A 27,348-nucleotide genomic window follows, 5' to 3' on the forward strand; every position below is an offset into this window, starting at 1 on the left:
AAGTCTCCAGCCTCACCTCTCCTTCCCTTCCCTCCCCCCTGCCACTGCTCTCTCTCATTTCTCTCTCTCCGTTCACTGGGTTTGCATTGATCCAGAAAAATGAACATGGGGCTGGGGAAGATGGAGAGAGGAAGAGAGAGAAATTTGATTTGTAATGAGAGAGAGAGAGAAAGAGAGAGGGAAATCTGGTTTGTGATGAGCTAAAATGCACCAGGAACTTTCTGATCATCTTATTTAATTATCTGAGTTGTGTCTTAGCTGCAGGCCATTTTCCAGGAATCAGATCCAACAGAATATTTTCCTGTAAACACTGCTGCCTTTGCGAACAAACACTTTCTCTTCAAGGGTAAGGTGGTACTTCGGCTTTTAGCAGGCTTCAGCGACCGTGAGCAGTGTGGACCATTATTTCATAAACAAAGGTGGACGTTATTTCATAAACAAAAGTGGCCTGCTCTTTGAATGAACTTGCTATGGTGACCAGAGTTTCTGTTGGCTTAGGAACTGTTGCATTTACGCTGAGCTGAGGGACAAGCACCCAGATGTGGCCTTTCTCAGAAAGGAGGGCTTTAGGGAGCCAGATGGCGGAGGTTACATCTAAGCAACAATAATTGTGGTTTTGGTTATGTGCTTATTATGACCCAAGCACTGTACTAAGCACTGGGTTAGACAGTAATCAGGGAAGCAGCATAGCCTAATGGATAAAGCACAGGCCTGGGAATCAGAAACACCTGGGTTCTATTCTCGGCTCTGCCACTTGCCTGCTGTGTGACCTTGGGCAAGTCACTTAACTTTTCTGGGTTTCAGTTACCTTAGCTGTAAAATAGGAATTAAGACTGTGATTCCCATGTGGGACATGGACTGTGTTCACCTGATTAGCTTGTATCTACTCCAGGGCTTAGTAGAGTGCCTAGCAGAAAGTAAGCGCTTAACAAATATCCTTTAAAAAAAAGTCAGCTTGGACAGAGCCCCTATCCCATATTGGGTTCACAGTCTAAGGGAGAGGTGCTTAATCTCCATTTTACAAGTGAGGCTACTGAGGCGAAGAGAAATTGAGTGATTTGCCCAAGGTCACACAGCAGATATGTTGTAGAGCCAGGATTAGAACCCAGGCCCTCTGACTCCATATGCTTCAATCTTTCACCTGGGCCACCCGCTTCTCATTTGCAAGCTCAGAATTCCAAATGTAGCATAAAGATTCCCAAGTTCCGCACTGAATCCTCACCCTGCACTCTGAGGACTCTCCTCTTGAGTGAGCGGCAGAGCGGTTGCTGCAAATTCACAGCCCAGTTCACGGGGTGCTTCCCGGGTGGGTGCTTCCAGGGTGGGTGGATGGCCTCTGGCAGTACCCAGGACAAAAAGCTGGCTATGGGAGACTGAAGAGAGGAGAGTTCTGGCTTCAGACCCGCTGGGCTCTTCTCCGGTGGCGGTCCTCGTGAGCTCACTCCTCTCGAGAACCACAGCCTAGGTTGGTGAGGAACGGACGCTTCCATGAAAGCCCCTGACCCCTCGCCCTCAAAGGCCAGGAGTGAAGTGCGGCCGGTGATATGTCTAGGCTTTCCCCGAAGTCTCTGCAGGGCAGGTTGGGATTTGAAACCACTCAGTGGCCAGTGCCCCATCTCCAGAAGGGGGATGGGAGGGAAGGAGGCATAGGAAGAGGCAAGAATAAAGTAAAGAAAAAAAAATGAAACCCTCTATGATGACCTCAATATTTCTGAAAGGTCCAGATGTCATCATGGGGGTTTTGATTCTGGAGGGAAGCAGATGTCCCCAATATTTTGTCTGAGTGTCTCCCTGAGAACAAACAATCTCTGCTGAAATCTTGACTTCTCCAAAGAAGAGAAGTCTATTGCTTTTGGCTCAGAATCCTCAGGCTGGAAGGGACCTGCAGAGTTCATAACATTCATTCCTTCGCTGCCTCCAGGCCATGTGCATGCCTAAACTATCATCCCAAACAGAGGCAAATCTCTGCCCTGAGCTTAAAGCCTCCAGAAAAGGAGCTTCTGTGGCGTTCGAGGTCAGCTAGTTCTTCCTGGAGCCACTCCTAGCCCCCTCCTGCTGGAATTTACCCTCTTTCCTTTTGAATTGCCCTCAGTGGAGATGGATGTCTTAGGCACTTTGGGCAAGCAGCCTGAAGTAGCGTGGTCTAGCAGAAAAAGCACAGGCCTGGAGTCAGAGAACCAGAGTTCTAATAATGGCTTCGCATCATACCGGCCGTGTGACCTTGGGCAAGTCAGCATGAAGCAGCATGGTTTTGTGGATAGAGCATGACCCTGCGAGTCAGAAGGTCATGGGTTCTAATCCTGGCTTCCCTACTTGGCTGCTGTGTGACCTTGGGCAAGTCACTTCACTCTTCTGGGCCTCAGTTACCTCATCTCTAATATGGGGATTGAGACTGTGTTCCACACTTGGGGCAGGGACTGTGTCCAACCCGATTTGCTTGTACCCACCCCAGTGCTTAGTAAAGTGCTTAACAAATACCATCATTATTATTATTAAGTCAGTCACTTCTCCGTGCCTCAGTTATCTCATCTGCAAAATGGGGATTCAATATCTGTTCTCCCTTTTACTCACATTGTGAGCCCCATGTGACACCTGATTATCTTGTATCTACTACAGTGCTTGGCACATAGCAAGCACTTAACAAATATTATTATGAAATGAAAAATAACCCACCTTGCCCTGAGCAGAGCGATGGCTTCTTAGCAGTCCTGGGTTCTCCTTTTACTTTATCAAGTCTCCCACACTGCACCAACTTTTCAACCCCATTTGTCTAGGAGAGAAAGGAGTGAAGGGGGAGGCTGACACGCAAGGTGTTGGATTCAGAGAACATCATGGTCCAGATGTGTGAAAGCTCCAGGGAGAAATACGGTAATGCCCCCACCCCTGACTAAGACCCTGTCCCGTGCCCCATAGCTGAACTCATCCCCCTGCCTCGACAGCGTGAGAGCTTCTGACCTTGTCTGGTGGAAGAGCAGAGCAGAGCAGGGGAAGGTGGGCGTCCTGGCTGAGCTCAGTCCCCTGAGGTTGTAATTAACACCCAGTCCGGTGGTTCAGAGAAGGGCTGAGGATTGGTTTGCTTCTAATAAGCCCTTTACGAACCAGCACTGCTTGCTCGCATGAATCAGAGATATTTTTAAAGTTTCCCCAAAAAGCAAGGACTTCAAATTTGCCTTGAAAAAGTGTGTGCCCAAGTGCATGCACACACACACACTCTCTCTCTCTCTCTCTCTCTCTCTCTCTCTCACACACACACACACACACACACACACACACACACACACACACACGTCCACCCCGGCAGAATTCAACTAAATACCTATAGCAACCTAGGACTTGGCTGGCTCTTCTCATCCTTTTAGACTGTAAGCCCACTGTTGGGTAGGGACTGTCTCTATATGTTGCCAACTTGTACTTCCCAAGTGCTTTGTACAGTGCTCTGCACACAGTAAGCGCTCAATAAATACGATTGATTGATCCTAGAAAGGCCAGATAGCTAATTATTCAGAGCACTCCAAGACCGAGACCATGCCTTGAGCATCTCTTCCTCCCTAGAGAACAGATGATGATGATGATGGTATTTGTTAAGTGCTTACTATGTGCCAAGCACTGTTCTAAGCGCTGTGGTAGATTACAAGGTAATCCGGTTGTCCCACGTGGGGCTCACAGTCTTCATCCCCATTTTCAATAGGAGGGAACTGAGGCCCAGAAAAGTGAAATCACTTGCCCAAGGTCACACAGCTGACAAGTGGCGGAGCCGGAATTAGAACCCGTGTCCTCTGACTTCCAAGCCCGGGCTCTTTCCACTAGGCCACACTTCTCCCCAGATAAAGAAGAACCCTAAGAATGCCCTGGGAAGTGGCAGCCCCAACTTATCTCCCCTGCCCTCTCAGGGCACTTTCCTCCAGGGCAGGATAGGAACCGGGTCTGGCATCTGGGCACAACCTGTTGTGCTTTCCCTGGCTAGATGGAGCCTAAGCAGTAGGACAGGTCAAAGCCTCCTCTGTCTGCCTAGAACTGTCAGGCTTGCCAGAGCAAAAGTTTCCCAGTCGGAATGACCCACGAGGGAAAAGGGGGTAAGATGGCTTCATGTCTCTGTCATCGGCAATAGGGAGTGCTCAGTAAATCAATCAATCAATCAATCAATCGTATTTATTGAGCGCTTACTATGTGCAGAGCACTGTACTAAGCGCTTGGGAAGTACAAATTGGCATCACATAGAGACAGTCCCTACCCAACAGTGGGCTCACAGTCTAAAAGGGGGAGACAGAGAACTGAACCAAACATACCAACAAAATAAAATAAGTAGGATAGAAATGTACAAGTAAAATAAATAAATAAATAAATAAATAGAGTAATAAATATGTACAACCATATATACATATATACAGGAAATACCACCGATTGATTGATTCATTGAATGGTGAGACAAGCACAGGTTAAAGTTCAAGTAAAACAGCCCAGCAGGTGGGCCCCAAGCTCAGATCCGAGGGCACTACCTTTCCATCGCCCAACCCAGATTGGGAGCGTTGGTGCTGCTGTTGGTCTCTTTGGGACAGGAGCTCCTGAGGATCACGCGGTGGACCCCTCGGGGTACAGTTCCCAGTCTGCCTCGCTGTGACCCAATTCTAGGGATCCCAGAAGGAGGAAGCAGGAGTGCTCAAAAGGTCTCCCCCCACCCTCCCGTGTGATGTGGCTGCAGGTTTTCAGTTAGGCCCAGGCGCCAGTGAGAGAAGTCTTCACTCTTTGATGCTCTTCAGAGCCATAAGCAAGGGGATGAGCCTGGATTCAGGAGGTTAGGGCTTAGTATTTGCCCAAAGAAGAATGAAAGGCTCACTTTCAAGAGAGCTTTTTCCAGCAAATGTTCACCAGACAGGTTGGATTCTAATCTCAGATGTGCAGAGACCGTTGCCAAACATCAAAATATAAACTTCAGCCGGAACCCACTCCTGCACGTGTACACACATACACACACACACACACACATAGAACTTCAGAATATGACTAACACAAAGAAATACCTGGCATTCAGGGACAGTGAAGCCCAGATTTTGAGCTTCCTATGAATAGCACAAGGATTACAGGTCACATCCAAATTAATGGATCTTTTGTGGTTAGGAAGTTCTGCTTGATGACTAACCTCTAGTCCTCCCTGCTCCAGTTTGAGCCCCTTTCCCCAATCTGTACCAGGGCCCAGCTAGTTGAGACCATGGGCTGGAATTCTTCAGGGTGGTGGGATCTGGGAGACTGAGGGGATGTGGCAGGCTAGTTTTTTCAGGGGCTCAAAGCAGAAGGGGTGCCCTTCATGGAAGTAAAAGCTAGGGAGTGGAAAACTCCAGGGCATATGTCGTGGATAGTAAAGGGCACCACAGCCTGGGAGCAAGCCTGCCAGGCGGCCTCTGTTGTCATTCTGAAAACAGAACAGGAAGAGTCTCACAAAAGGGATTTCTGAGTGGATAAGGAACAACCTCACTTATTGCTCGGCCTTAAGCCTCTCCCATACTTCTGCCCCCACTATTCCCCTCTCCAGCTCCAAGATCTGAGAGACCCTCCGCTACTCCCTTGTGCTTTTGGCTAATGGGGGGCAGTCAGAAAGCCAGGAGGAATCAGCTCATCCTTCATGAACCATGAAATCCGTGTTAAGTGCTTACTATGTGCCAACTACTGCACTAAGTTCTGGGGTAGATACGTGATAATCGGGTCCCTCATAGGGCTCACATTCTAAGTAGGAGGGAGAGTAAGCATTGAATCCCCATTTTGCAGATGAGGGAACTGAGGCACAGAGAAGGGAAGTGACTTGTCCAAGGTCACACAGCAGACAAGTGGCGGAACTGGGATCACAACCCAGGTCCTCTGACTCGCAGACCCGTGCCCTAACCACTAGACCACATTGCTTACCGTGCTGCTTCTCTGCCTCCAATGAGACCACGCAGTTGGGCAGAAAGGCCCTGCCCAATCCCTGGGCCCGCTTGGGCTCCTGCCAGCTTCTCCTTCAGTAGAAGAGTCATGGCTTCTTGGATTGAGCTTCCCCTGGAGTGAGAACGAGGCCGTGGGATCCTGGGGGGAGAATCTGAAAGAAAAGCATGAAACTCATTTCAAGAATGGGAACCTGATGAATAGCCGATGACAACGACCCAGCTTTGAAAAGGCTCCTGGATCGAGGCCAATTTCTCCACTACATTCAGAAGGCGGGAAACTGAGGTACAGAGAGATTTTTCCATCCAGCTGGGAATAATTAAAGCTGTATCTTCTGGCATCTCTCCCCAGCCCTCTCGCCCCCTCTTTCATAACTCACGTCAAGGGTAGAACAAAGCAGACCCCACCGACTTTCTGTTGAGAGACCAGGGTGAGGAGTGGGGTACTAGGAGATAGGAATAGACAATACAGGAGAAAGATGAAGGACTGCTTTAGGCGTCCCAAATATGACCATTATGTTGCAGAGGTAAGCATCATAGGGGAACCCCTCTCTGAGGTGTGGGGCTGGGGAGTTGGAGTTCAAACGTTTCATGATGTAGTGCCATTTTCTGATCTCTCTATCCTGGGAAAGGAATTCAGTGAATGACATCCCTCTCAGTCTCCCTCTCTCCCCAAGGGTCCGAGGTTCTGGTCCCGGAAGGTGGGCATCAGAGAGAACACCCAAGGCCTGGTTCCTGGTTCCCTCCTCTCCTCTTTGCTCCCCTCCCCAGCCCCACCTGTGAGCTTCATTTCCTTTCTTCCCCAGTCACCCAATTCCCAGTCTTGGAGAGTCAGCCACGATCCCAGTTTCCACTGTCCTGGGGCCTCTCCCCGTCCCATCTGTGGACTTGCACTTACTGACTTTTTCTTGATGCCAAGCTGTCCCGCCTCCAGCAGAAAGCATGATTCTTCTCTGGCCCGGCCTTCTCCTGGCTTTATATCCGGCCCCACAGCTGGCATGCTCAGCGTTGCTAACGACAAAAATTTAATCCCTCCCTGGGCAGGTGGAACCGGCAATAAAATCAACACGGTTTTAGATAGGCTGGTGCAGGAAGCATCGCACTTTGATATGGATCGTGCTTATCCCCAAAAGATTGGGTTGTTTATGATAGAGAAATGTTGGGGGTTCTCTATCTACTCTGTAAAGACAAAAGGCTAGAATGCTGACCTCAAATGCTCCTTTGGTCCAGGTCTCCCTGATGGCAATCTATGGGCACAGGTGTCGTTGGAAAAATTCCAGAGCTGATGATTCCCCTGGTAGTTAAACCTGGAAAACACTCCTCCTGCTTAGACTGTGAGCCCCAAGTGGGACAGGGGCAATGTCCAACCTGCTAAACTTGTATCTACCCCAGCGCTTAGAACAGTGATTAGCACATAGTAAGTACTCGACAGATACCATAAAAAAAGACACTGGCTGGATTTGCTGTAAAACGGGAGAAAGCAAATATTCTCAAAGTTGAACTCAGCCTGTGCACAAACTCCCCCCAAGTGGGTGGATGAATTTGTGTGCGCTCAAGAGAGACAGGCCGAGTTTGTTTGTCTCTGTGTCAGTATGTGAGTGTGTGTGGAGGTGGGTGGGTGGGTCTGTGTAACTGAACTTTGGAAAAAAAATCTAAATTAGCATCTATTTATAAGAAGCAACTGTGGGCAGAAGGTGGGAGGGGAGGGAGGAGGGCCCTCCTATTGAAAGCTGGAGAGCATATTTAAGAACAGTGTTGAAGAAAACTTCCTGAGTCCCGCCGAGGGAGGCTGCCGCTTTAAGTCCAATCTTGGCCGTGGTGGCAGTGGCAGGAGCGGCGGGTCTTTGGCATCATCTACATTTTTCACATGGCTGAGTGCTCTGTGTAAATCTTAGCTACTGCCGCCTAGAAAATAGCTGAGAGCCCGGGAACTGGGAGCAGTAGAGATCATCAAAGCTCAGATCCTTTCCGGCCAGCCCTCTCCGAGAGGCAGAGAGGGAGAAAAAGCGTGGAGAGAGAAAGAGAGGGAGAGAAAGAGAGAGAGAGAGAGAGAGAGAGAGAGAGAGAGAGAGAGGAAAAAGAGAAAGACTGAGGTGGCTGCTGAGAATGTAAATGTGGCTGCTGTAGAGGGAGCTTGGGGTTCGGCACAGTAAGTACCATTCAGACTTTTTTTACCCCCCCACCTCCCACCCCTTTTCCTGCCTCCAGGGGCTGGAGAAGATGCCTTAGAGCACAGAAGACTAGCTTTCACCCCGGCTCCCCACATTCAGTCTGTTTCTTTAAACTTTGCAAGAGAATTTTCACCCGAAAGAACAAATCCGACCTCTGCTTCAGCGTGGTAGGAGAAAGAATCAGGGAAGGGGATGAGGGAGGGTCTGCTTTTGACATTTTTCAATTTGATGTATGTGGTTTTAGTCATGCTATGTGTTCTTGTATCGTCCACATGGGCCGTGTTTGCTACTGACTGAATTTAAAGGTCAAAGATGAGGGGAAAGTTCTCTGAATATGAGAATAACCGCCCTTTGTTGTGAAGGGGGATTTACATCTGCTGACTGCTTGTTATTGTAATCTAATCAGAGAGTAGGTGGGCTCTAGAAAGCTCGGAGAACTCTTTGATTACACAGCTTGATGGACGGCACTCAGGCTGGCTTCCTTTGAGAGGGGACGTCTTGGAGCTGGGAGTTTTAAGGTCCATTCAGCTTCCTCAGTTTCTGCTCTGACCTGATCTGGCCCCTGGTTTTTCCCATCGATGCAGGCATACTCAATTTTGCCCCTTCCCCAGGGAAGGGCCCAGGAGGGCTTTTGAAGGTCACAGACAATGAAGCATCAGTTCATTCATTCAATTGTATTTAGAGGCTTACGGTGTGCACAGCACTGTACTAAGCACTTAGGAGAGTACAACACATAAATGGACACAGTCTCTGCCCACGAGCTTACAGTCTGATAGGCAGCCCCCTTCACCCAAGTTAGACAGCAAAGCTGCATAGACCGTGCCTGTATTCTGAGGCCCCGTGTCCCTTTGTCGGGCCAGATGTGGAGGCAAGAGAGAAATTGTTGTATTGTTGTAAGCAGGGAGGGAGGAAGTTGATATCTACTTTCATATCTCACTGGATGACTAGGGCAAGGCTCAAAGGCCCTTTCTGATATTGTATCTTCAGTGCTGATGGGTGGTTGGCGGAAAATATTGTGAGGTTTTGCTTTATGGTATTTGTTAAGTGATTACTATGTGCCAGGTACTGTACCGAATGCTGGGGTAGAGCATGGGGTTCAGAGTCTTAATCCCCATTTTAATAATAATAATAATAGCATTTGTTAAGTGCTTACTATGTATCAAGCACTGTTCTAAGGGCTGGGGTAGATACAGGTTACTCAGGTTGGACACAGTCCCTTTCCCACATGAGGCTCACACTCATGAGGGAACTGATGCACAAAGAAGTTAAGTGATTTGCCCCAGGTCAGACAGTAGACAAGTGATGGAGCAGGGATTAGAACCCAGGTCCTTCTGACTCCAGGCCTGTGCTCTATCCACTAGTCCCCACTGCTAATCAAGACAAGCAGGGGTGACATTTGCTGTGGGCAAGAAGAGTGAGACACGGCCATGAAATGTTAGAGAAAGGTCTCAGGAAAAAACATTTCTGGAGAATACATCTACCAAATTTGTTATTTTGTACTCGCAAGCACCAAGTGCAGTGTTCTTCACAGAGTAAGTGCTCAACAAATCATCATCAATGGTATTTATTTATTTATAGTATTAGTTAAGTGCTTACTACGTGCCAGGCACTGTTCTAAGCACTGGGATCAGGTGTGTACTAAGATGATCAGGTGTGACACAGTCCGTGTCCCTCAGGGGGCTCACTGTCTTAATCCCCATTTTACAGATGAGGTAACTGAGGCACAGAAATTTGCCCAAGTCACACAGCAGACAAGTGGCAGATCCAGGAATAGAACCCAGGTCTTTCTTACTCCCAGGCCTCTGCTCTATCCATAAGGCCTTGCTGCTTCTTATACTGCTTTATTGAGCACTTGATGTGTGCAGACTACTGTACTAAGCACTTGGGAGAAAACAATATAACAGAGTTGGAAGACATGCCCTTCACCCACATACGATTGACTCGTTGATTGATTTGGGGCTCAGATTCCCCCTTCTAGACTGTGAGCCCACTGTTGGGTAGGGACCATCTCTATATGTTGCCAACTTGTACTTCCCAAGCGCTTAGTACAGTGCTCTGCACACAGTAAGCGCTCAATAAATACGATTGAATGAATGAATGAATGGAATATGGATGAACTTTAACAATGAGCCCTTCTATCTGCTTACTAATCCATACAATGGGTTGAATCCTTAGTTAGTTAGCATGCTTGAGTGACTGTCAGGCTTTTCTCCATCATTAGAGTGTAAACTCCTTGAGGATACAGAAAGTGCTACTTTGTTATTCTGTATTTCACATGCACCTAGTGCAGTCCACCGTACCCAGTGGGAGCTGGATAAATGCTACAACAAGTCATAATAATAATGATGATGATAATAATAACTGCGGTATTTGTTAAGCACTTAGTATGTGCCAGGCACTGATCTAAGTGCTGGGGTAGATGCGAGATGATTGGGTGGGACACAGTCCCTGTCCCACATAGGATTCACAGTCTTAAATCCCCACTTTACAAGTGACTTGCCCAAAATCACACTGCAGATAAATGGCGGAGCTGGGACTAGAACCCAGGTCCTTCGAACTTCCAGGCTCTACCCACTGGACCATGCTGCTTCTCAGCTTGGAGAGACTGGCATGGAAGCAGCTGATTACTTCTGTTTTAGAAGAATGTGTGTCACCCTGGGGGATTGTGATATTCCCTCTGGGAAAATCTCAGGACCTATTCCCTCAAGAAGCCGGCCCTGAGGTGGAGGTTTGTCTGGAAAATTCCATCGGGGAGGAAAGAAAGGGAAGGGAAGCCGAGAATGGGGCACTTGTGTGTCCTCTACAGCCCCTGTGCCTGTTGACAAAGCGGTCTACTTTTAGGAAAGAAGCAAAGTGTTCCTGGAGCCTTTCTCGGGAACTATTCACCAAACCAAAGGAGCGGTTTCTAGGAAATAGCCGTGAGCAGGAGACAGGTTGGAATTCACCGAAACCCTCCTGGCTGGGCTTTGTCCCTGTGGTGAGCCCAGCCTAACTTTACCGGGGTGTGGAGGCTGAAGGAAGTCCTGGGAGAGGCTCCCAGCCTCAATTAGGGAGCGTAATGAGCAGGTGGAATAATGGCATCCTAGGAAGGAGTCTATTCAGGCCTGAATCCAGGGAAATGAAAGAACCCTGCCAATCAAATTCCTTTCCGATACCAAACTGGGAGCCTCTGACCCAACAAGGCTTATGCTCTTATACAGGGGCAGGTTGGGCTGGTATCGTGCTGAGCTGGGCCTCCTTTACTCCCCAGCTCAGACACTGACCCAGATCAGTTAGCAGCTGGTTCTCCCTCAACTAGCTGAGTTTGTCTGTACTGAGGAGGAGGAGGAAGAGGACAAGGAGGAATAAGAGGGGGAGGAGGAGAAGGAGGAGGAGGAGGAGGAGGGGGAGGCACGGGGAAAGGAGAGGAGGAGGAGGGGGAAGCCATATGAAGTCACCCCTAGACTGGAAGAGTCAGGAGTCCCTTCTTCCCTCCTCCCTCACTTCTGGTTCGAAACTCTGCAGATCTATGGAGAGACAGGGACAGACACAGAGAGAGAGTCAGAGTCAATTCCTGCCCCAATCCCTGCCCTGAACCTTTCTGAAACACACCCCTGAGGGCTTCCATCTCTCCTTGCTGCCAAGGAAGCTGAAAGCTGTTATTCTGACAGCTGAGACCGTTCTGGTGAAAAGAAAAGGTGTTGGGTGGTTTTCACCCTCGATTGAGAAATCTGTCCTTCCACCTCCCCAGGCCCATAACCTCCCCAACACACACACACACACACATCCCCACCCCAGCCTCAGAAGAGATTTAGACAACGCAGGAACTAGAGATTGGATTCCAGGGAGACAGTGGGTGTTGGGGGTGAAGGGAGGAGGATGTCTGATGGGTCAGGGTATCCTTGACAGATGCAGACACACCCGCAATAAGGGGCTGAGCTGAGACACTTTGCTGCTCGATGTGTCCTCCGGGGAAATCTCCCTCTCTGTCCTCTTTCCCATGCAAGGTCTTTAGAGATCTGTACGGCTTTTCCCAATCGCCCTGTAGCAGGGAGAAGGGCAACGGGCTTGCAAGGTGCCGGGAACAAGCACTGGGGCTGAGAGGGGGTGACCCAAGGTCTCTCTGACCCCGCCAGCAGTGCGGAGCTGTGGGCCGGCTGCCAAGCCCCAATTCCGCTGGGAGCTCCAGCCTCATTCAGAGAACAAACCCTCACTCCCAACCCACAGGCCTCCTCCCACCCCTCGAACTGGCTTGACTTTGGACATTGCCCGGCAGGAGACTCTGCAGAGCAGTAGTCCCGGCCTCATCTCCCTTCCCCTTCGGGTTGCCATCTGTTCAGGACGGGGACGGGAATTTCTGGTTCTGACGGCCCCTCCCCGGGATTAGTTGGGCAAGGTGCTTTTGGGGCCTCACCCCTCTGGAGAAAGGAAAGGTCATGGGTCATGAGGTGGTGGCGTGTCACCCCCGCCTCATCCTCCCCCCGTCAAAGGAGATAGGCTCCCGCCTGCTGCAAACATTTGCGAGGCCTGGTCCTGGCCCCGAAGCAGCCTAGGAGGGAGAGAGAGAGGAAGGAGCATGACTTTGGGAGGTAAATTGGAATCGGGGGTGATTACAAGGCAAGGGATGCAGGACCCAGTTTCTCCGAGCAGTTTAGGGGAGCTGCTGAGAGCCAGAGGGGCATACAGGTGACCGAGGCTTTGGATCGGCATGGAGACTGGACCCTAGCCATGTCCCATACTACCTGGCATAAAATTGTAGCAAGAAAGGGTTAGGCATAAGGAAGAACTTCCTGATAGGGAGGTAGATGACGGAACAGGTTACCATGGGAGGTGATGACTTCTCACCACTGAAGACATTTAAAGAAAGAACAGTCATCTGTCTGTCCTGGGTGGGTTAAAGAGACCTCCCCCGAGCTGGAGAGGGGCCTCTTCTGGAAGCTATGAATATCTGTGCAGTTAGTTTTCTTCATCTTTAAATAGGAATATGGGGAAAATATTCCATTTTTTCCCTCCCAAAGGAATGGCAGGATTCTCACCACATTTGCCTCTAGAAGGGCCAAGAAGGGGATCACCTTTGGAGAAATGTGCTGGACCCCAGTGGTCCTGCTTTGAGGTAAATAATGAAGGGTGCGGGTTGAGTGAGTGAGGCCCAGGGCCCAGCCTTGGTTAGGTGCTGCCGGCTAAGCCAGAGGAGTGGCAATCCTCTCTCAGACTTGCCCTCCAGCCCTGCCCACCCATCACTGCCTTTCCCCATTGGAGCTTTCTGGAAGAAAAGGGGTTTCTGGTGTTTCTAACTGGGATGGGGTGAATGGACAGCACGGCCTCATGGGCTCATCCCCCCGCCTTACCGCCATCCCCCCGCCTTACCGCCTTCCCCTCCCCACAGCACCTGTATATATGTATATATGGTTGTACATATTTATTACTCTGTTTATTTATTTATTTATTTATTTTACTTGTACATTTCTATCCTACTTATTTTATTTTGTTGGTATGTTTGGTTCTGTTCTCTGTCTCCCCCTTTTAGACTGTGAGCCCACTATCGGGTAGGGACTGTCTCTATGTGATGCCAATTTGTACTTCCCAAGCGCTTAGTACAGTGCTCTGCACATAGTAAGCGCTCAATAAATACGATTGATTGATTGATTGATTGATAGTATCACATCTGTTTTTTCTCCCTGGCTAGGGAGTAGGGAAGGTAAAGGAAGAGGTATCCGGGTTCCTGACTTGCCCCCTGGGTGGGTTTCTCTGGCCTCTCTAGGCTTCTCAGTTAATCCAGAGCATTTTAGTTTGAGATGGGAAGACAGATGGGTACAGCAAAGTGCACACACACACACACCCTCTGCCCCCCACCCCTGACCTCTGCTGAAGTTTAGGTAGGGGAAATAGGGGAGATTTGCATGACTCAGGAAGGGGAAGGAAAGGAAAGGAAAGCCCCCATGGCTTCCCTTTTTCACTCAGGGAAGAACATGGATCAGGGCCCAAACCCCTTAAGAGAGCCCACAGTCTTCAGTCCAGAAAACTCTGGCTCTGCCTAATCCCAGGCCCCCGAACCTGATGCTCCTGAGTTCTGCCTTACCAAATTGGGGTAGCAGCCAGAAGGAGAGAAGAGGACAGAAACCTGGATGGGATGGGCCAGCACACAAGGTACTCTGGGTCAGTCCATGGCTCAGGAAGACTGAGCCACGCCAGATAAGAACTGTGCCCAATTTTTTTTCATGGTATTTATTAAGCTTTTATTATGTGCCAGACCCTGTCTAAGGAATGGGGTAGATACAAGCTAATCAGGTTGGGCACAGTTTCTCCAAGCAGTTTAGCAGCTTCAAATCATAGACACATCCAGATTAGCTTTCTAGTGAGCTATGTCCTGATCCCAACTAAAGAATTAAACTGGACACGCAGCAGTCTTACACCTTCAGCAAACAGCGATGTTCAAAATGAAGGAATCAGATGGAACAAGTTGTTAAAAAAATAAAATCCCCATAGCCCGTGAGTCGTGGATAGATGCAAATTAAAACCTCCAACAGCACAGTGTACATTCTGAGCCAGGCCCTAGAGCCAGGCCAGGCTTAATTGTTATCCCACATGGGGCTTACAGTCTTATTCTCCATTTTACAGATGAGGAAACTGAGGCACAGTTAACCTGACAAACTTGTATCTACCCTGCACTTAAAACAATGCTTGACATAGAGTAAGCACTTAACAAATATAATAATAATAATAATAATAGTTATGATAATGGCTCAGGAAGACCACCCATCAGTTTCCTGGAGACTTGGGCAAGTTCAGCCATGTCCCTGACCCACATTTCCTTCTTCAAGAAGAACCAGGAGATGCCTGCTTTTAGGTTTGGGGTACAGAGCAGAGAGTGGAGGAAAGGCTTTGTAAATGGGGCCAATGTCCAGTTTAAGTCCACATCCCTGGCCTCCATCCATCTGGTCTCCATCCCCCAATCTGTCAGTTCCAAGAAGGTAATTAGGTATCCAAGTAATCCACAGCAATGCTCAGAGCCTGGACTTGCAGCCGAGATGAAATATCTCTCATCTCCTCACCTCACCCTAAGCTCTCAGTATTGCTTTTTTCTCTTAGTGCAGAAGTAAGTTTAAGGTGTTTTAATCTGGTTTCTGGCTCAGAGAAGCTGGGGTCCAAAGTGAAAGAAAGGGCTGGAGTTTGGATCCAGGAGTGGGTCTGGACCTGCTTCCACCTTCAAGAAAACATGCTTTAATAGTAGGAAATTAGAAGCAACGTGGTTTGGTGGAAAGAGCCCGTGTTTGGGAGTCTGAGGTCATCGGATTCTAATCCCAGCTCCACCACTTATTAGCTGTGTGATTTTGGGCAAGTCACTTAACTTCTCTTTGCCTCAGTTACCGCATCTATAAAATGGGGATTAAAACTGTGAGCCCCACATGGGACAACCTGACTACGTTGTATCTACCTCAGCGGTTAGAACAGTGCATGGCACATAGTAAGCACTTAACAAATGCCATCATTATTATTATTATTATTATGAGCAAAGGGAAAAACCAAGCTCAAAGGCGGTGCCTGGTCCCCCCGGAGGCGGGGGTCTGACGGGTGCTGGGCTCTCTACCACCTTAGGTACACGTAGAGATGACATCCAGGGCCCCCACCTGCCTGGTTAGGTGTGAGGGGACTCAGTATGCAGCGCCAGGATTTCTTGCTGCCAAGAGGAGATTAAATTGGCCCTACTGACTGAGGAGAGGGGAGTTTGGGAGGCGAGGAACAGCAGGATCCAAAGTTGAAGTCTCACAGAAAAGCAGCATGGCGTGGAGTCAGAAGGCTGTGCGTTCTAATCCTGCTCTGCCATTTCTCTGTTATGTGACCTTGGGCAAGTCATTTCACTTCTCTGAGCCTCAGTTAACTCATTTGTAAAATGGGGAGTGAAAGTATGAGCCCCTTGTGGGACAGGGATTGAGTCCAACCCAGTTTACTTGTATCCACCCTTGTGCTTAGTAAAGTGTCTGGCACACAGTAAGTGCTTAACAAATAACACAATTATTATCATTACATCAAATTGTATTCATTAAGTGCTTACTGTGTGCAAAGCACTGTATTAAGCACTTGGAAGAGTACAAAACAACGGAATTGGTACACTTGTTTCTTGCCCACAACAAGCTTACAGTCTAGAGGACTGTAAGATTCCTCTAGGTGAGAGTTTCTGCCAGGTTGGAGGCACCCGTGGTCTCAGATGAGGACTTCAAGCTCCTTTCCTCCAAGTGTTTGTGGCAATGAGTGTGCCATAAATGTCACTGCTACTACCAGCTGGGCCCATGGAAAGAGCACAGGCCTGAGAGTCAGAGGTATCTGAGTTATAATCCTGGCTCTGCCACTTGTCTGCTGTGTGACCTTGGGCAAGTCGCTTAACTTCTCTGTGCCTCAGTTTCCTCTTCTGTAAAATAGGGATTAAGACTGTGAATGCTCTGTGGGACATGGACTGTGTCCAACCCAATCATCTTGTATCTACTCCAGCGCTTAGTATAGTGCCTGGAACATAGTAAACACTTACCAAATAACACAATTATTATTATTATTATCATTATTGCCAACTTCCTGGGAGGGCCAAGGTCTTCAGTCTTGCCTGCTCCACCATTCTAGTACCCTCTGCTGTCTCCCAGGGACCAAACCCCTGACGGCTGTGTGCAACCAGAGCTGTGTTCTGGGTGGGATCTCGAGGAGCCGCCGGGAAGAAACTATTCTCGGTCCTTCCCGAAGAATGCCTCCAACACTGCTTCCATTCAGAGAGGGTGATGTCTGGCGGTTAGAGGCCAGAGCAGGAGAGGTGGAGTTCTAGGTTTTGCTGCTGCCGTACTGTGGATCTCGGGACTGCTCCTCACCTACCGGGGACTCTGCGTCTACCCATCCCCGGTCGGGAAATGAGCAAAGCCCTTGGGAATCCACCTCTTCAACTCGTCCTCTAGACAATAAACTCGTTGTAGGCAGGGAATGTATCTATTTACTGTTGCGTTATACTCTCCCAAGCACTTAGTACAGTGCTCTGAACACAGTAAGTGCTCAGTGAATACGACTGATTGATTAATGCCCCTTTTTTTCCTCTGTCACTTGTTAAGCGCAACTATGTGTCAAGCACTGTACTAAAAGCTGGAATAGATACAAGCTAATCAGGTTGGACACAGTCCCTGTTCCAAATGGGGCTCAATCTTAATCCCCATTTCACAGATGAGGTAACTGAGGCCCAGAGAAGCGAAGAGACTTGCCCAAGGTCACATAGCAGACAAGCAGCAGAGGTGGGATTAGAACCCAGCTCCTTCTGACTCCCACTAGCCACTAAGCCACCCTTCTCACCCAGTCACTCGTCGGTAGGCCCGACTAGGGCAGGGTCTGCTGCGTTTGCTTGAGACCCGGCAATACATCCGGCTGGGTCAACTAGCCATCTGGCTACCTTGCCACCCGGGGCAGTGGTCCTGGCCAGGATAGGGGCTTAATATGCCTCCAGACCCCGATGCTGCTCTTTTGGGGTTCTCCCGCAGGATTCACTGCTTCCAGCCGGGCAGTTTGGTGGAACACTTCTGGGCCTTGTGGGCTGCAGACAGCCCCCAATGACTCCAAGGAGCCGGAGGGTCTCGGAATCCCTCCTGAGTTCCTGTGGGACAGGAGGGGATGGGAGTTGCCCGCGGAAGTTTGCCAGCGGACGCTGATGCAGTTTAGACCTGGCTGGGACTCACTGTAGCAGAGCTTGGAAATGTTCAAATGTTGGGAAGACTTGGCAGACTAAGGGAAGACTTATATACTTCCTACTCCCTTTGCTACTGATTCATGTATTGAATGTTCCCATTGTCTGTAACTGTCTATCATTTATTTCTTTTTTTTATGTATCTGTCCTCCCCCGCCTAGATTGTGATCCCCTGGTGGCACAGGGACCGCGCTTGAATTTGCTTAGTTTGTATTCCCCCCTCCAGCACTTGGTATAAAGTTCTCAGCATAAGCATAAAGGGCCTATTACTGAGCGTACAGCGAGCGCTCGATAAATCCCTCAACTATTATTCTTAATCCATTTAGAGCACCAGAGGCAGAAGGGCAGAGGCAGAGAGGAGGCAGATGGATGATTGAGTGAAGCCAGAGTTGATGGCAGAGGGGCGTCTCCCCGGCTTTCCTTCTCTACTGTGACCTGCCTCCTCTGCTTCTTGCGACAAGTCTCCACGAATTAGTCACTTAACCTTAGGCAGTGGAGCTAATGAGAATCAGGCAGGGGGCAAGAGCTGTTTGTTATGTCCTGCCTCTCCTCTCTTCTCTCTGGGTTGGGCTGTCAGACTGAATTTTACCCGGAGACTTGGGGAGAAGCAGAACGAATGGGTAGACAGAAGTGGAGGATTGAAGGTGCCTTAGGATATGGGACCAGGCAAGTCACTCCACTTCTCTATGCCTCAGTTACCTCATCCGTAAAATGGGGATTAAGACTGTGAGCCCCATGTAGGACATGGACTTGGTCCAACCTGATTAGCTTGTATCTACCCCAGTGCTTAGAACAGTGCTTGACACATAGTAAGTGCTTAATAAATACTACCTCCATCATCATCATCTCCACTTCCCATTTCCCGGAGAATGGAGGGGTGAGAGAAGGGTAGAATTCTGCAGCCTTCCTTCTTTCTGTCTGTCTTTCACTCTCCCTCTACTTCCCCGGTAATGGGGGTTGCTCCTTCTTTGGGGTGGGTATTGTGTTGTGGGGAGACTAGCCTCCTGGGGCCTCTACTTAGAAGGGCCGTGGAGTGAGGCTCCAGCCTTCCATTCTACCCAGTGTGTCCCCAATCCCAACATTAGTTCAGCCCACACAAATCGAAGGGCACCTGGGATGGAGCTAAAAGATTGAAGTGGGATGGTCTCCAAAGAAGATCCTCAGGAGGTGGGCTGGGGAAGGAGGGGAGGAGGATGGAAGCCTTCCAGCCAACAGAATCTATTAGTAGCCCACAGCAGCACACAGATAGATGCAGCTTTCTCTCTCCCCATTTCTTTAATTAATCAGTGGTGTTCATTGAACACTTAATGTGTGCAGAGAACTGTACTAAGCACTTGGGAGAGTGCAATATAATAAAGTTAGTATACCCGTTTCCCGTTTCAATGCTATTTATTAAGCGCTTACCAAGGATCAAGCGCTGGGTTTGGGTTGGGCACAAGGGGCTCAGATAGGACACAATCCCTATTTAACTTGGAGCTCACAAACAGAGATAAAGTGAGCAGGTGTCTTATCCTCATGTCATAGATGAGGAAATCGAGGCATAGCACTGTTAGGTGACTTGATCAAGATCACATAACAGGCCAGTGGCAGAGCTGGGATTAACCCAGGACTCCTAACTCACAGACACAAGCTCTTCTCATGTGGATTCCCAGCCCCAGTGAGGACTGAATCTTGCTTTGCACTGGGCTGATATAATAATAATAATGGTATTTGTTAAGTGCTTATTATGGGCCAAGCACTGTTCAAAATGCTGGGGTAAATACAAGGTTATCAGGTTGTCCCGTGTGGGGCTTAATTCCCATTTTACAGTCGAGGTAACTGAGGCACAGAGAAGTTAAGTGACTTGCCCAAAGTGACACAGTTGATAAAGTGGCAGAGTCAGGATTAGAACCCACGACCTCTGACTCCCAAGCCCATGCTCTTTGCACTGAAATAGTGGAAGGGACAGGTGTGGGAGGGTAAACACACCTGCCGCTCCCATACCATGTCTAATTCCCACCTGTGTATTCTCTCCCAGTGCTTGGAACAATACTTTGCACACAGTGTTTAATAAATACTATTATTACTACAACTACTGCTACTACTACTACCTTGTCATAAGCTTAGTACAGTGCTCTACACACAGTAAGCGCTCAATAAATGTGATTGAATGAATGAATAAACTCCCCTTGGACTGTAAATCCCATAAGAGCAGAGAGTGTTTGTGTTTTGCTTCTTCTCAGTGCCCTGCAAGGTTTTGATTTAATTTTAGTCACAAAATTGGCACTCACCAATTCTGCTGCTGTAATTGCTCCTGCTGCTGCTTCTGCTGATGGTGATGAGGAGGAGGATGACAAAGATGTCTGAACGCCTTTTGTTTGAAGAGGGTCTCATAAAAACTTGAGCAGAGGGAGCCAGGTGCCTGGACCAAAGCAGGGAGTTCAGGGTCTCTGATGCCTGGTTTATTTATCACATGGAGACATTTTAACACACGGCGATCACTTCCAACCCCTTCTTGGTGGAGGAGACCAGTCCTTTAACACAAGGAAGCTCTGAGAAGCAGTGTGGCTCAGTGGAAAGAGCCCGGGCTTTGGAGTCAGTCATGGGTTCATATCCCAGCTCCGCTAATTGTCAGCTGTGTGACTTTGGGCAAGTCACTTAACTTCCCTGGGCCTCAGTTACCTCATCTGTAAAATGGGGATTAAGACTGTGAGCCCCCCGTGGGACAACCTGATCACCTTGTAACCTCCCCAGCGCTTAGAACAGTGCTTTGCACATAGTAAGCACTTAATAAATGCCATCATGATTATTATTATTATTATTATTATGGGCAGGGAATGTCTCTGCTTATTCTGTTGTATTGTACTGGAGGGGAGGGGGAAAGAGAAAGAGAGCTAGTGGTTTTCTCCATGATTAGTAATGGACAGAAGAGCTCAGATGGGGCCATTGCCAAGACCTAGCTTGACCTTCCTCCCCCTCTCTTGTCCAGAAAATCAAGCGGGCCCCTTCCGATGAGGAATGCTTCTTCGACCTCCTGAGTAAATTTCAAAGCAACCGGATGGACGATCAGCGCTGTACGCTGGAAGAAAGCCAGACAGGGGCAGCGGAAGCTGCGGCCACTCCGAACCCAGAGGACAGAATATGTAAGTTGAGGGGGTGGAGGGAGGTACTGACCCGGGCCGCGAGGGCAGGAGGAGGACTGCCAGCCAGGGAGCACCTGGCCAGCCCCCTGACTCCAGGCAAGGACCATCCCAAGCAGAAGAGGATCTTGATTAGGTTTTCACTAGAGGTGGGCCCCCCCCCCCCCCCCCCAAGGGAGGGTACTATCCAGAAACGCTTGAGGCATCTGGAAGAGGGTGAGCCCTGTTAACACCAAGCCCGGCCCAGGACTCCATTCGTTCAAAGGGCAGACACCTACGTCATTCTCAGTTCCGGTGGCTATCCTCTTTTCCACTGGATTGTAAACTCCTTGAGGGCAGGAAACCATGAAGTAGCATGGTGTGGTGGGTAGACCTCGGGCCTGAAAGTCAGAAGGACCTGGCTTTAAAACCCAGCTCTGTCATTTTTCTACTCTGCGACCTTGGGCAAGTCACTTCACTTCTCTGGGCCTCAATTCCCTCATCTGTAAAATGGGGATTAAGACTGTGAGCCCCATGTGGGACAAGAACTGTGTCCAACCCAGTTTGCTTCCATCCACCCCAACACTTAGTACAGTGCCAAATGCCACTATTATTATTAGTAGTAGTGGTAGTATTACTAACTCTACTATATCGCACTCTTTCTAGCACAAGTGCTCTGCACACAGTAAGGACTCAACAAATACCACTGATAGGTTGATTGATTGATTCTGGAAAAATTGGTCCTGATAGGATCTTACATACATCCTTGAAATTCCTACCCTGGTTATGGAAGACATTTGGTTATTAATAACAATACTAATCATCAATCAGTCATATTTATGGAGAGCTTACTGTGTACAGAAAGCATTGTACTAAGCACTTGGGGGACTACACTATAACAGAGTTGGTAAACAAGTTCTCTGCCCATAAGAAGCTTACAGTTAGAAGTATAATGGTACTTCGTAAATCATGGCATTTATTAAAAGTTTAGTCTCTCGACACTCATCTCAGCAAGAACTTAGAACCCCTGATTTGCTCTCCCAGTACAAAGGACAGCAGCAACATTAACATTGAACATTAATGTTGGGAGTCTTGGGAAGGTCTTTGAAACTTTGCCTTCCCCAGCTAGCTGAATGCATGCTTGACCACCCCCCAACAACTCCAGCCAAGCGATCCCTTGAAAGAGTAACTCTTTCCCTCCCAAGTAACTCCCACCCCATTTCACCCTCCCGGATAAACTCACCATCTGGCCCCACCCCTCCAAATGTCATTTATTTTTCAAACGTGCTACAGTGTGGGACCCCCAGGGATATATTGGCAGCCCCCTTCATGGCCAGAAACCCTCTCTTCCTCCCACAGCAAGGGCAGGCTGGCTCTCAGAAGGCCTTCACTCTCAGGAACCTCTTTCTGGCCCAGATTCTGCTCAGGCCTTTTCCCACCCCTGCAAGCATCAGGGAAACCATCCCTCCCTTGGCTTGCGGATTTCCCCAGTGCTCCACACCCACCTCTCATGAGTTAGTAGCAAACCAAGAAGAAGTCTTCCTTGCGTCGAAGACACGTCTTCTTCAAGTCGTCCGTTTCCGTTTTGACATTTTTGTCCGGAGAGCGGGGAGTGGATGGGATGGGGCATCCCCAAACTCCCATCTTTCTCCTGGAATAGAAATTCAAGCCAAAGGACAGCTGTAGATGCAAAGAGCATCTGAAAAGACCAGCCTTGCAGTGTGGATAGGGAATGTGTCTATCATTGAACTGTACTCTCCCAAGCGCTTAGTACAGTGTTCTGCACACAGTGAGTGCTAAATAAATATGAGTGACTGACTGAGAGTGTGACACGTCCCCCGTGGGACCCCACACATCACTTTCGCGCCCGCAAGCACAAGGTGCTGTGCTACCTTGGTCTTCAGTAGTAATCGTAGCATTTATTAAGCGCTTATTGTGTGCAGAGCACTGCACTAAGAGTTGGGAAAGAGTATTCAGGTGGGAATTAGACACAGATTCTGTCCATCAAGGGGCTCTTCGACACTGCAGCCCTCTTGCCCAAAGTACCAGAGCTGCTGATTCAGTAACTGAAGAGGCTAATTTTGCTTATTATTTTGTCACTGATTTGTACTTTTGGAACAAAATGCTCCAAATTCCTCCCAAGCTTCTGTTCTTCCACCTTAAAAAATTCCCTCCACTGCTCTTAGGTACCTAAAAGGCCCAGCATGGAAAAATCTACTAGTTGTGTTGCTGCTGAGAATGATATTTACTCATATTAATGTCTGTTTCCCGCTCTAAACTGTAAGTTCATTGTGGGCAGGGAATGTGCCTACCTCTTCTGTTGTTTCATACTCTCCTAAGCGTTTAATACAGTCCTCTGCACAGAGTAAGCGCTCAATAAATATGGTTGATTGAGGGATGGCCACGTTTCAGCTTTCAGCTGGGAATTAACTGCCTCTAATAGGCCAGGCTGGTGTGCTGCGGTGGTCCAGAAAGGAATGTCTCTTTTTGAGCAGAGGTTTCGGAAGGATTGCCAACAAGGGGGCAAAAGCGAAAACTGAACCAGACGCTGCAGAAGACCAACAACATGTCAGCACAACAAACAGATGGGTCTTGATCTGTGGTCAGGAGTGTGGGCCTTGCGTTGGCTTCTTCAGCCACACATGAACCCATAGGTGAATTTTGCCATCAATGGGGTGTTTTTCAAGCACAAAGGACAACTGTATGTACGTGTTAGGTTTCTGCAGGGCTGAGCATACTGCCAATTACAGGCGGAAGGCTTCTGAGACTAGGAACTGGGAGCTGAAAAGTGGGTGAATTCCACAATTTGCTTTCCCTCTGCTGGTTTGGAGGATGAGACTAACTCCCAAGCACCATAATCCTCAGAATGGTCCATTGAGGGGGGCTTGGGACAGAAAAAGGTGTATGGATCTCAAAGGACTGGGTGCAAATTAACTGCAGGTGCTCTTTGTGATTATTGCTCCCCCTTTCCCTCCACCAGATCCCCAAATTAGATGTAATTACTTTCTTTCCTTCGCCCATGTCTCGGAGGAGTGCTCTGTAGTTAGGGCTCATTAAATTGGCCCTCGGATCAGAAGCGGGACAGAGGGCCATCCTCCAGCTGAGGCCCTCCTGGCAGCCTGCAGAGATAGGAAAGAGGAATGCTGAGAGCTACAGCTCCCTGCCACAAGCCCTCAGAAACATCGTTCTTCTTTTTTTAACAGTATTTGTTAAGTGCTTACTGTGAGTCAAGCACTCTCCTAAGCACTGGAGTAGATACAAGTTAATCAGACCATATATAGGTGCTGTCCTCCATGGCGTACATAGTCAAGTAGTAGGGAGAACTCCCATTTTGCAGTTGAGAAAACTGAGGTGCAGAGAAGTTGTGACTTGCCCAAGATCACACAGCAGGCAAGCTGAAGAGCCGAGATTAGAACAGAGAAAAAGCTTGGTGTAGTGTATAGAGCACAGGCCTGGGGGTCAGAAGGACCTGGGTTCTAATCCTAGCTTCACCACCTGCCTGCTGTGGTGACCTTGGACAAGTCAACTCACTCCTCTGTGACTCAGTTACCGCATCTGTAAAATGGGAATTGAGACTGTGAGGACCCATGTGAGACAGGGATTGTGTTCAACCCAATTTGCTTGTAACCACCCAGCACTTAGTACAGTGCCTGGCACATAGTAAGCGCTTATCAAATACCACAGTTATTACTATTATTAACCCAAGTCCTCTAGCCCCCAGGCCCATGATTCATCCATTGGGTCACTCTGCTTCCAGCTCATCTGTACAGGTTGTATCGCATACACAAACACAACTATCTTTGGCTCCATTAGGGACCAGCTTCAACCCACAAAGAGCCAATGGAGTTGTGGGATTCCCTCTTCTCCTAGGCTGCATCCATGCCATTACCGGATGGGTTCTGTGGTCCACCCAACCCTGGATTCCAGCTCTGACAGTAGCAACAAGGTGCTTGGCAAACTGCGTAATGGTTGCCCTCTTTGATAGCCAGATTGTTAGGGAAGGACCATCCAATATCCCCAACTTTTCCCCATTCCACGTTCCTAACCATCTAATAGCCCACTGTGGATCTCTCTGAATGTCTATGAATTTATCTAAATCCTGCCTGAACTATTCTAGAGAGAAGGCACCAAAAAGTATGAGGCCACAATTCTGTACCATAATGCAGTACTTAGCGTCATCTGGTGACTTATCAATCAATCAGTGGTAATTATTGAGTGCTTAGCTTCACTCCTACCAATCCAGCCCACACCTTCATTCATCAATTAGATAAACTGAGGCTCCAAGAGAGAAGAGGGATCTCCAACCACGTCACCACCAGAGGAGTGAACTGAATCCTTAAACCCTGGTTCTTCTTTTCTGCTCCTCTCCCTTTCCCACGCCCTCCTTCCCGACACAGATGCATCAGTAAGGGAAGGGTAATTCTCGGACAAGTTAAGAATGTCACCCCCCGGTCCCACTTTGCCACTTGTGTTCTGTTCTCAGTGTCCTACAGGGGTGAACCTGGAGGCCTCCAGGCCCGTTGTTCCCAACTGTTCGCCTATGGAGACCCAGAGGTGGCAGGGCCAGAGAAAGGCCTGTTACATCACAGTTCTTTCTGGGCTCCTACCTGCCTAACCTCCGGGACCAAATCAGGGGCTCTGATGCAGATGTGGAAGTAATCTGATAAAGGCTGAAAGATCGATTGGATCCAAGGAAGCTGTGGCTCAGGAAATCAATGCCTCCCTCAGCCTGCTCAGTGGCACCAGCCCATTCCCTTCTGCCTGAGAGTTTCACCAGTTGCATCCGTTGCTTTTCCTCCACCCCAGGGAGGCTTCCTTTCTCAGGTGCCCTTAGACTATCTAGGTCTCGAGGACACCTCTTGGATGTGTTTGGAAAGAGATGGCGGTGTCCCTTACTCTAACCACCACCCACAAAGTGGGTTCTGGGACTGAGTGGTATGCTCAGACTGAAAGGGAGAGGCTGGTGAAGGCTGGGGAGAGGGGAGGGCATCCAGCTTGAGACCCCTTCAACAAGGGGTTAGGTTGACTCTGTTCCCCCGCCCTCTTGCCCTTCCCTGCCAAAGCCCTCATTTCCTTTTCTCCCACTCCCTTCTGCACTGCTCTTACACTTGATTTGCACCCTTTATTCTCCTTTCCCTCAGCCCGAAAGCACTTATGTCCATTTCTGTTATTTATTTCTATTAATGTCTGTCTCCCACTCTAGTCTGTAAGTTAGTTGTGGGCAGGGGATGTGTCTACTAACGCTGTTAGGCTGTACTCTCTGAAGCGCTTAGTACAGTGCTCTGCATACAGTAAGCGCTCAATAATTCCCCCTTCTTGATTGACCGATCGATCGAAACATCTCTCTCACACCATCCTCCACCTACAGCTCAGTCTTCCCTGATGGCGTCTCCCCAGACGGAGGAATTTTTTGACCTCATTGCCAGTTCCCAGAGCCGCCGGCTGGATGACCAGCGTGCCAACGTGGGTAGCCTCCCCGGCCTGCGGATCACCCACAACAACCTAGGCCACCTGCGGGTGGAGGGGGACGCTCAGGAGCCCGGTGATGAATTCTTCAACATGCTCATGAAGTGCCAGGTAGGAACCCCCACCCCTCCGCAACCTTCCCCCATTTTCAAAGAACAGACACCTCTGTAGGGTCCCCATTTGCTCCGCCCCCTGAATCCCCTCATCCAGAGATGACCACCTTTGGCCACTCTCTTTCCTACCCAGAGACAGAAATGGGGGCCGCCAAGAGAACCCCCTGGAGCTCAGAACAGAGTCTCCAAAAGCACCTGGATTTACTCTTATACACTTTATATTATTTAATCATGTCCCACCCATTACCCGTACCAGGGAGTTTAAAATATAGTTCTGTCACATTCCCCTGCCCGTTTAAATAGCTTATTATCATTTTAAACTGAATAAAGTAAGCATTCCCTTCCTGTTTCAGACAATTTACATTGAAATGGCTCCAAAACTACACCGCAACTTAATTTCCCATAAATCATACTTAGAGAGTTAAAAAATGAAGCAGATACTAATGGAGACAAGGCTCACTTACCAGAATCGGGGATCGGCTTCGGTCGGGTTGGATTGTCTGCTCCCTGACCCCAGCTGAGGGCGGGTCAGATGTAAGGAGATGTTTCCTTTTCCAAGGCCCCCGAGAATTTGCTTCTCGGTCCCTCCGGGATGCTGGGTTGCCGACCAGATGTTCGAGAGTAGCAATTTCCAGGGGCCGGCTAGTGGCTAGCTAATAACATGGGCTCCATGTAATGCCCCAGATTTTTGTTTTTTTGGTGGGAGGGCCATAGGCGGCTGAACCATTTTCTTTGCAGTGATGCTATTGATTGGGGTGATTGCTGCTCTGACTCCTTAGGGTCCCCTTCTCTCTGCCGGACCCCCTGGGAGAGCAGCTGCTGGGAGACAGGTGAGGAGGCCCGAGGGGCAGAGGAAGCTAACAATCTTCCACCCACCTCATAAGGGGAGAAGGACCCCGA

At 48.9% G+C, this 27,348-nt stretch overlaps 1 protein-coding gene across 1 annotated transcript in view; it reads left to right on the plus strand.

The window, feature by feature from the left end:
• GPSM1 (G protein signaling modulator 1) overlaps positions 1 to 27,348 on the plus strand; it is a 151,653-nt gene that overhangs the window by 122,076 nt on the left and 2,229 nt on the right. Inside the window, exons 12-13 of the mRNA XM_038745804.1 lie at positions 20,740 to 20,893; positions 26,238 to 26,446. Of these exons, the coding sequence (XP_038601732.1) occupies positions 20,740 to 20,893; positions 26,238 to 26,446 (363 nt within the window). The remainder of the gene's footprint in view (positions 1 to 20,739; positions 20,894 to 26,237; positions 26,447 to 27,348) is intronic.

The sequence above is a fragment of the Tachyglossus aculeatus genome, chromosome 4, assembly GCF_015852505.1.
Source record: "Tachyglossus aculeatus isolate mTacAcu1 chromosome 4, mTacAcu1.pri, whole genome shotgun sequence".
Classification (NCBI taxonomy): Eukaryota; Metazoa; Chordata; class Mammalia; order Monotremata; family Tachyglossidae; genus Tachyglossus; species Tachyglossus aculeatus.